The sequence below is a fragment of the Primulina huaijiensis genome, chromosome 18 (genome assembly GCF_012295235.1).
Source record: "Primulina huaijiensis isolate GDHJ02 chromosome 18, ASM1229523v2, whole genome shotgun sequence".
In the NCBI taxonomy this organism is placed as follows: domain Eukaryota; kingdom Viridiplantae; phylum Streptophyta; class Magnoliopsida; order Lamiales; family Gesneriaceae; genus Primulina; species Primulina huaijiensis.
This window is the reverse complement of record NC_133323.1, coordinates 6,363,693-6,374,719: the sequence shown is the minus strand read 5'-3', so window position 1 is coordinate 6,374,719 and position 11,027 is coordinate 6,363,693. Positions and strand designations below refer to the sequence as shown.

Genomic DNA, 11,027 nt, shown 5'->3' with positions numbered 1-11,027 from the left:
CACGCAATGCCATGAAATTAGTCTTTCGAATAATCAACGCATCTCATCAAGTTTTTTTTTTATTATTATTAATTTCATATTTTGGGGAAAAAAATTCATTATTCCAAAATATATTGAATTTTAAATAATAAAGTTAAATTATTACAGTTCGATTTTGTCTGGCATGTCTGGGGTAGTGGGTATCTTTCATTTTTTTAATTAATTAATTTATTTATTTGTTTGTTGACTGGTCATAAGTAAGCAATATAATAAAAACTTCACAGATTCCTTTTATCAAAGAAAATATTTCTTGGAACCCAAAAAAATAAATAATACAGAGTGCTATTATTTTCCTTATTTTATTTTCTTAAAAATAGAATTTGTATATTTACCCAAGGCAACAAGTACAGGTAATATTTTGGGAATGGATTCTCACATTAGGGGATGCTGTGCTAAAATTTCTTGGACCGAGTAAAGCTTGGCTGGCTCCTTGAATTAAAGAAATACAAAACTTCCCATGAATATATATACTCATAACGTCTCACATATTAATTTTGTGAGACAAATCTCTAACCCAACTTGCATATGAAAAACATTATTTTTTATGTTAAAAATATTATTCTTTACTGTATGTGTGGACCGGTTCGATCTCTCACATGAGACTTAATCTATACTCGTATACCGATGTACGCTTGTACAATATTTTTATAATTCATTTGATTTATATTTAAATGAGAATCAAATGTAATTATAAGAAATAATGATGGATTACACTACAATTTTAATATAAAACAATTTTGTTTTAATTTGTCCATAATGGAGGGGCAAAATAGTTATACATATTTTGGTGTCTTTTGCGGTTTCTATCATGTTCTTAATTTTAATAAAATAGAATAGATATATGCACACACTCATTTATAGATAGACTGTCTGTATCTTATTTTTAATTTTGTTTTTCCCCTCCATATAATAACTGTATTTCTTGTTAGTTTTATCTTTAGTTTGGAATTTAGTACGATATATTTTAGGGTGAATTTACAAATTCTTCCCGATTTCTGAATCTCAGCTTTACCCAAAGATTGCATTTGTGGGCTTGTGTTTTCATTTGCTAACATTTAATGGATCCAGGCCCAAATGAAAATTAAAGTTATGGAAGTATTATTTTGTTGAACTGGTTGACGGCCCATGTCTTTATAGGAAGACCCAATAGTTCAATTAGTAAATTTTTTGTTGGCTTTGTCCGGACAATTGAATGATTGTTTGCAAGAGCTTTGAATTGATTTTTTAGAGATTTAAAAAAAACAAGGAGATTTAAAAAAACAAGCAAGAAACAAAAATAGAAAGTGTTTATAAATAAAAGTCCAAAGCAAACTCAAGCTAAAATTTGAGTGTTTAGAAAAAAAATTGTTTCTAACCTTAATTTTTAGTAAAATAACTATAACGCTTATATTTTTTTTTATTATCTAAATTTGGTACTCACTGTTAACAATGTATTTATATAAATATTATTATATTTTAAATATTTTATATTAAAATTAATTTATTTTGTTATATTATGAGTGTTTGAAAATTTATATAAGATTAATAAAATAAAAATGACAAAATTTGTATAAATGTAGAATATATGCAAAAAAATTATGGAAATTAAAATCAAAAAAATCTTAAATATGTTTTTTTTAATAAAAATAAATGTTTATAATAAAATAAACATTTTCAAAAGAAAATCCCATTAAACTTGCGCAAAAGAAAAACCTCTAAATCAGTTAACAAAAATCGTTATTGAATTGGAAAAAATATACAATCTATTACAATAAAAAGACTGAAGATGCAAACTAGAAGAGAACAAATTTGATATATATTCACCAAATATTTTAATTACAAGAAATTCCAAATCACCATCTCCACATTTTGCATGGTCTCATCTGATTGTTAGACAATAAGAAACTGTGTTGTTTGCACCTCTCTGTTCAATATAATCATTCCTATTATTTGCTCTTAAATCAGCCTCCAAAAAATCTTCATCCTTTGCATCTGTCTTTCCAATAAAATTGTGTATTGCCGCGCACAATGACCAAGAAATATTGACAAGCGATCTGAAACTTTTTCTTCCATACACCAAAAGTGTAACGTCCCAAATTTGACGACTGTCATGGTTGCATTACTTATGCAATCCAAAGTCCTCATCTTGTTGCAGTGGGTAGGCTTAAAGTTGACCTTGTCAAGCAGATCCTTCTTGTTTCCCATGTTATAAGGTCTTTACTACAATATGAGGGATTTGTTCCTTATGAAGCTTCAGCTAGAGCTTCCGGGCTACTGGTATTCTTACATTTAGCAGGCGATTGCACAACCTCTACTTCATCATCTGAAGATGTGCATATCACCCCCACATTTCTTTTGGAGTAACTTGGCAGTAACCCCAAGTACTAGTTAATCATCAGAAGATTGTTGCTCTTTGTCAGTAATGTTCGAGCTTGAAGGGATGATGAAGATTGTTATTTCTTGAGCACCGACATTACTATCAAGTTATCCTTATATAAAAATATTTAGGTAAAAGGAGAATAGATAAACAATGTACAATAATTTACACATTTCATAACTTTCACATTAGCACAGTCTTTCTCCCATCAATCATGCGGCAGTGCTAATGAACGCTAGTCTAATACATATCACAGTCGTCATAAACTTGTATCTTACTTGGACAGGATTAGAAGTAACATAGCTAAAAGAATGAAACAATGCATTGCGGATTGCAATCGAAAAACTATATATTTTGCTCCCTGGTAAATGTTGGATGTGTATGGACAGGTTTGGGTATGTTCAAGGGCGATAGTGACCTGTGCTCAGCCGTGGACGTGGATGTCTCAGCGTTAAATGATGACTCACTGTACGGTGGGTCATTGTTACCTTTTCTATTAAGTGTCGCCTAAATTTACATTAGATCTATGAGTTCCTACAGAATACAACGACTACATGTTGTAAACAACAAGGGAGTAACAAAAAAAATAACAAATATCGGCGTCTTCTGAAGCAAGAAACAACTGGACCTAAGTTAACCGTGATTAAAGCCATGAAATATCTTAGCCCGCCTATTGGATCCGGGCAATAATTGGTATACCCAGTGGCGGAGCCACATAATTTTCGGTGGCCCAATGTTTTTTTAAAAAAATTATAGGTAAATTTTATATAATTTTTGAATAATACGATATTAGTAGTCAGAGTAGATCAATTTAAAATATTAAAAGATTTTAGATTTTAAAATTCTAATCCGAGAAGAGCCATATTTCTGGCTCCGCGTATACCGGAGTCCTCTGGTTGTTTAACTGGTCGACTATGACTATGACTATGACAATGACATGAAGTTTAAATATGAAAGTTAATTGTGTCGATATATTGGCTCCCTGGAACAAGATTGATGAACTTGGGGATACGCTGGAAGCGAAGTGGTGGCGATAGGACAACAAGAAGAGTGTCGAACAATAAGGGAGTGTTGGATAAATGAAAAAGAGAAGAAGAGGAAGAGTGAGGAGTTGTAAAGGGAAGTGGGATGTTTCAAATGTGGCTTGTCCCACATTGAGTTAATAACCAAATAAAGTCTCCCTAATAAGCTCCAAGTTGAGACAAGGGTTTGGGCCCCAAGGGGTACCAGAAGTTTTTAGACAGGGGAAGACGCTAATAGGTTGTGTTTCGGTGAACTAAACACACCCGCCCGACCGGCTTGGCGCGGTGCGGTGAGGTGTGGTGTGGTCTTTTGATCGTATTATTCTTTTTAGACAAAATTTATTTGAAAATAATTTTGTTGACAGCACCTACACACGAAACCGAAACAGAAACCAGCGTGCATTCACAGAAGATGCCGCGCACATGCGTGCCCAGAATTCGCGCACATGCGCGAGACTCACAGAAGATGCCGCGCATATGCGCGCCAGAATCCGCGCACATGCGCGAGCCTTACTGTTATCATCGCATTTGGGCAGAACAAGGCGCGCATAAGGACGCGCATATGCGCGAGCCTTTCTGGAAATTTGCGCGGTGCTGTTTCTGAAAACAGGCGTGTCCCTTGACTATCTTGGCATCTGTTCTTGGTCACATTTGCACCAAACAATGTGTTCCTTGACTAGAATTGTAACTCTTCTTCGCATCCGGTCTGGAAAGACATGTATTTTCTACGCAACCGGTGATCGTTTATAAATAGTTCATATCAGCAATTTTCGAAAATGGCTGAAAAAAATTCTCTGCACTTCTTCTTGCAATTTCCTGCTCATAATCATATCATCTTGCTGCACAATTTTCGTTCACATTTGAAAGCTTCTGAATATATTTTGTTAGCTGCGCTCGAGACTTTGTAGTGCTGCAAAGTTTTGACTTGAAATCGTTGTATCTTGGGGACGATTGCTTGCGACGTATAGCACTTTGATATGGACAATTTCGTCTTGCGGAAAAAGGTTTTTCCTTGCCTCGACTTAACATTGTTGCTGTTGTTTTTCAGAAACGAGTATCATATAGATAACAGGGAGTACATAGATTGTGTAGTGTTTTGCAAGAATATTCAAAAAAACAAATGAAATCAATGGAGCACAAGCCATAGCAATGTAATCAGTGGTTAATTGTCCAGTAACATAACAACAATAGAAAAAGGAGTTACCAGGGAGTTTGGTCACAAAGCGAGTGACAAATTGTAGTGGGGAAAAGGCGGCGCCGACTGGGTCACAAAGGAGGCCACGTGGCTCACAGTGGCATAAAAAGAACAACGGCGAGAGGTTGTGTGCACGCGAGTAAAGGGAGTTCTGGGTCGAGGTTGCTATAACGATCATGTGCGGTGGAAGGATGTCGCACGATTTTGGAAAACATGACTGTAGGTCACACAGTTAGGTGTGGTAGCAGCAGGTATGGCGCTGGTGTGGGCTGCTGTGGGCAGCAGACTGTCGGTTGCTAGATTTGATGATCCAGCTCAGTGAAAGCCACCTTGGGCATCATGGTAATACGAAAAATGAGAATTGGTTTGAATAGAATGCTTATAGTTAGGCCAATGCATGCTGGGCTATAAATTTGGGCTAGATCTAAAATGTGGCCCAATTCATTTGACCTCAAGCCCAATAATATAGATGGCCGACAAAAGATGCCCATTAATAATCATTCCAAATATTGAATTGGTTCGGATTCAACGAGCGGGTTTAGTTGATGGTAGTAGGAAGTGTTTGAGAAACTTCCCAAGCTTTGAACAAAAAGAGAGAAAGAAAGAACTCACAGGAAGCTCAACTTTCAAATACTTTTCAAAAGTTGAATAGTTTTAGTTCAAACTATCTTTTTAGTCCAGTTTCAAGAAACTTTCATTTAAATGTTTTTTACATTTCTCGTGGTTTGTAAACATAATAATAATAATAGGAGTTTATTCTTCAATTTTCAGACTTATTTTCACCATTTTTCTATTTTCACTCTAACTTGTAGTAAAATTTGGTTCCTACGTTGTTTGAATTCTTAGACATTAGATATTGCTTTTTCACTAAATTCAATGCATTTGCACCAGACACTCACACTATCAAATTTTCAAGAAAAAAATAGGTTTAAGTTGAGGTGTGTGTAGAGTGTATTAGTGTGTGTCTTCTTATATACATTTGTATTTAATAATTTATTTCGATGTTTTTCAACACATATTTTTTAATGCACGGTTATACTTATTTGGACTTAAAAAATTTGTTTTAGATTTATATTTCCGTCCCATATATTGAATTATTATCTTGCTTGCTGACTGTAAATTTAAATTAGTAAATTTTAGTACCATGGTTAGGCCCATGGAGAGGGGGGACCGTTGGTTCTAGATTGAGAAATCAAGTCAAAACTGCATAAACATTAAGCATTTTTTTCCCTTTTATATGTGAATTTTGTATACGATCGTTAAGGGTAATATCAATATTCTTAAAAATTTGCGAGATGGAACATATAAAATTTCATACATGATATGTAAATATCATAAAAAGACTGGTTATACGGCAACAAGCCCGATAAAATAAGGGCATAGAAACGAAGTTACACACAAACAACATTGCAATATAATCCATACATTTATTTATTCTTAGAATTTCAAGGAAATCCACATGATGTGAAGTGCTTGGAGGATGCAAAGAAATGACCAAGTTGAGATATTGTAGATTGAGATTCATCGTCATTGTCATGTGATGGAGAATGTATGTGTCTTCCTTCATATGTAGTTATCACCATTCTTGGGTCGTCTGCTAATCGCTCCACACGCTTTTTTACTCGGCAATTATCTTGTGTACATCTATAGTAACTCCTGCATATAATTGATGAAATTTGGCTATTCATGGATCTTTTTCTCGAAAAGTACAAAACATTAATGCACAATCAAAATAAGATAATAAACAACTTATTTTGAGAAAAACGACAATTTTGATTTTATATTGTCTGATTTCAGTTTTAATCATGTATTTTTCAATTTTTTGCAATTATAGTCTTTTTCATCTAAAATGGTGAAGTGACACTTACACATCAGTGTCATGTCGGTGTCACGTAGGCGCTACATATATAAGTGCCGTATCAATGTCAAAAGGAAAAAAGACTAAAATTGCAAAAAATAACAAAGATGACGCAGACCAAGACTGATGTTTGATAATATAAATAACCAAAATCGCATATAATCGTAAAAAATATGTAAGACTGATGCTGAAGTTTTCCCATTTTTTTAAATCTACTCTAGTTAATTGATTTATATAAATTGAGACTCAAGGGGTACATTAAATCGATTATCTTCTATAACATGGTAGGCCATTGTGGACAAATTATGTCTTCACCTAGCAAGGAAAACAAACATGAAATGAAATGACAATATAGAAGGATGGTGCGGTTGCAAACTGGCAATGGCTGGCTGGAATCATGACATATATTTTTTTAAAAAAAGAAGTAGCTTTTTTTTTTTGTAGGAGAGTGGGATCTCTTAATGAAAGAAATTAAGTTTAATAAGTACTCTCACGTAATTTAGGGAAATAATTCTTGCAAAATTTCTTCGATCCTCAAGATTTTATATTCTACTATATATGGCCCTTTAATTTAAATAAATTATATGAATTAAATCAATCAATAATTGCAAGGACATGTTCGTACATTGAAACAATATTTGGAACATGGATTTGAGAATTAAGGGGGGAATTGATGATTATTAATAATTTAGCAATAAAAGTTCAATTTACTTTTGGTCCAAAAACAAAATCATGAAAGGGTATCTCCGTAGATCTTCATACAGAAATAATGAAGGGGAGAAATGATCATCATTTCGTCTTTATTCACCATGATTTTTAAAATTTTAAAAATATATATGCAGAATTGGAGGAGTTAAATCAGGCATTATATATGCATTGGAGTTCAATGCTAGCTAGTATAATTATTACAATTGTTAGTTGCAACAAAATTTGAAAGAGCAATTATGGTTTACTTTTGCTTTTCCATATANAATAATGGTAATCTTTGTAAGATGCATTAAATCACTCTATTCACGCCAAACAAGAAAATTTACATAACATGATATGCGGGAAGAGAATAAAAAACAAGTTTTTAGTTTAAAAAAATAAGAACAACGAAGAAGAAAACTCTCCAACTTGATCGAAACTAGCAAATTAAGGTTACGATAATATAATGATGACGATGGTAATGAGAAATACTTAACTTATAATAAATCTTCAGGTAAAACTTTGTATATTTGACATTCGTCTCCTTTTAACATGTTATAATTTTACACTTGATAAAGGAGGTATTGTCGAATAGATAAAATATAAGACAGTGAAAACAACCCATAAATCTCCACATACATACAATAAATCTCTATTTTTTTTTTAATGATCTTCACTTTTATTGTTTTTACTTGCTTGATATGTGTTAGGAACTAACAAATTCTGGGTTTCTTTCCAATTTTCAAAACATGAAGAAACCGAACAGGAATTTAAGGATGAAGAAACAGAAAGTAGGTTTAGACATACCTAGGATGTTGGGTGTTCTTGACCACTTTCTGTCCATATTTTCTCCACTTATAACCATCATCCAACACATCTATATCACTCATTGTTTTGAAGCAAAATCTTGGCTCTCTTACCTTTCTCCTTCCCTTGTAAATCTTCTTCATCTTGATTGGTGATACCCCGACGATCTGATGCTCATGATCTCCTACAAATTTCATGCTCATGCAATCACTCACTTCTCCCCATGCCCTGCGATATAATTAATACATCATCTCAAAATCAATTAATTAATGAATAAAATGAGAAGTCTCAAAGTACTTAAATTAACTCCATGAATATATAAAAATTGTTGTTGTAGTACTAGCTAGCTAATTAACACGTACACAGAATCATGATCGATGATATTTCATTATAAAACAGAAGGCCGAATGATCATTTCTGTCAAAAATCAAAGAGACATGTTTTCTCTTTTGATTTTAAATACAATATGATCATTTCTGTCAAAAATCAAAGAGACATATTTTCTCTTTTGATTTTAAATACAATAATCACCTAGCTATATTCATTTAATGATAAAATCACACACACACACACACACATATATATGTTTCTTTGCTTACCAATAATTTGCTGGTGATCTTTGCAAAGAAAGAAACTGTGATCCTGCAAAGTTAGTTGTGAATTCATCATCCTTTCGCTTTATGGGTAGAGGTTGATCTGCAGCTTCAAGTGAAGGAAGAGGTGTGCTGAGACTTGTTGCGAGGGTTTTGAAGGGTTGATGATGATTAATTAGGGGGAATTCTAATGGAGTTGAGGTAAAGTTTGTGTGGGGATTAACAGGGAAAAACCCTGAAAGTTGTGATGAGATTATTACATGATCTTGTTCCTCAAATACAGTACTTTGGTTCAGCATGCTTGCCTGAGATTTTGCTGAAAGAAATTCAGATCAGGATTTGTTATTTTGTGTCTTGAATTTTCTTGGGATTTGGGTTTGAAGAAATTGTGTTAAAAGGGCCCTGAATTGAAATATACGCTTCTCTCTTATATATACAGCCAGACGCCAGTGGACTTCATTAAAGTGTAAAGGTTAGGGTTTCTAGCTATCAAATTTGTTGAGTGAAGATGAGATTGTATAATACAGTTCGTATTTTGTTTCATTTTGCCCCACACACACATATATCGAATGAAGTTACTCTGCACACTACCGTGTGCACCTTCGGTGGGCATCAGCCCACGTCCGCTTTTTTTTGACGTTCGACAGGATGTTCCCGCGAATATCACGGAGACATTTAGGTCTCTTGAGACCCAGATGAGTGTATGAGAGACGATCGATGTGACGTTTCCGCGAGATGTTCCCATAAATATATCTGTAATTTTTCAAAAAAAAAAATTAAAAAAATCAGACGGCTAACACACACGGTATAGTGTGCAGGGTAACAACATTCTATCTGTATAATATATAAAGATAAACGTGACGCACACACACATATAACATGGATTTTAGTGGTCTTGGTAGCTGTGTGAGATCTTGAAAAAATGAGGTAAAAAGGAATATATATTATTGATTAATTATAAAGAATATTTGTTGGGAAAGGGACTAAATACCAAGAATACACTGGACATGTCATTTTCATCTTCCACTATTGTCTGCACATTTTACTTTGATCTTGGAAGTTTTTATATTTGAAGCAAAATAATGATACAAAGTACACGCGAAATTCAGTCCAGGAGCTAGTTTTTTGACAAGGGTACTAACATATTGGACGGACACTTTAGCTCTCGCAGTTCTCTTTTTAAAAGTTAAAATAATACCACCATTTTTCAGTGCATTAAAGTCTTTTTTTTTTTTGGCAATTTATGTAACCGTAGCTTCAATCAATAAAATTAATTTAGAAAATATATTTTGTGAATTTTTAACCAAATTAAAACATAACATATGATAATGCCCTAGAAAGAATTTTGGATCGTACACAGTTCCCCTCATAGACTGTCACTTAATTTTATCAAGTCAATGGTGCAAGTGTAATACATGGATGTCCTTGTTTCATTTATGGTGCTTTTTGAAATATATATTTTTGAAAATATTTATGTTTGTGTGTTTTTTTTTTAAAAAAATATAGAAATATGTTGAGTTCTTAATTTTTTTAGTAGCTTGCTGATTGAAATCTTAAGTTTCAAAAATATTAAATTAGAATTTGTTGGGTACAATGATTGTCCTTGTTGTGTAAAGAAATCGAAACGTATTGTTTGAGCTGCTGTAAGGTTTTAAAGAAACTTTTGGCAACACGACAAGCGTTTGATTCTACAATCGATATCAGAGCCAATGTCACGTGTTCAATTCGATTATCATTGATGACAAGAAGTGTAATTATTGGGAGGGAGATTGTTAGTTGCAATAGTTGTAAATGCTGGGTAGAGTAATAAAAACTTGGTGCTTGAGTTGTTGTACGGTTTAAAAGATTTTAATTGCATCATTTTCACCGACTATTACTTTTGATAAATCGGTAAGTGTTCGTTTCTACATAATTTAATATGATATAATAAGAATGTAATTTTGGAAAACAATAAAAAATTAATTATATATACACACTAAACAAGATTATATTTTGTCCAATGATAACTAGCCAAGTTGCTCATGTTTTTGCTCGTACCAACCAGAGTACGCGATTACTACTTAGGAACAACATTGAGTTTAAGGATGTGATTCCTTTGTGTTAGAACACTGTTTTTGTGTTAATGGAATATGCTTGTTTACCTCCCAAAAAAAAGCGAGTTTATGTTGGATTTGAAGAAATATCGTGAAATCAATGAAAATATGCTTTTCGGAAAAATAAAAAAAATAATATGATAATGTGTGGTCTCATTTCCAGAGCTGGAAAATATTTCCATGCACGCCTGAGATTTCTATTTAAAAATGTACTATATTTTAATTAAGTGGTTAATTTGATTCATTGAAATGACTAAACCGGGTGGCGTCGAAGATAATTTGCACCTAATCTGGCATGGAATATCTTGTCCTCCGAAAGTCAAAGAACATAAAGAATGGTGTGTCATTGAAAAAACAAAAGGAATGTCATGTGTAGG

At 33.2% G+C, this 11,027-nt stretch overlaps 1 protein-coding gene across 1 annotated transcript; it reads right to left on the bottom strand.

The window, feature by feature from the left end:
* Nucleotides 1-5,932: 5,932 nt before the first annotated feature.
* Nucleotides 5,933-9,083, bottom strand: LOC140964860 (probable WRKY transcription factor 24). The gene is made up of 3 exons (XM_073424824.1): nt 8,564-9,083; nt 7,965-8,192; nt 5,933-6,268 (listed from the first exon to the last, which is right to left on the bottom strand). Exons 1-3 carry the CDS (start codon nt 8,854-8,856, stop codon nt 6,058-6,060), a joined length of 732 nt encoding a protein of 243 aa, XP_073280925.1. The 5' UTR covers nt 8,857-9,083; the 3' UTR covers nt 5,933-6,057.
* Between the last annotated feature and the right edge of the window lie 1,944 nt (nt 9,084-11,027).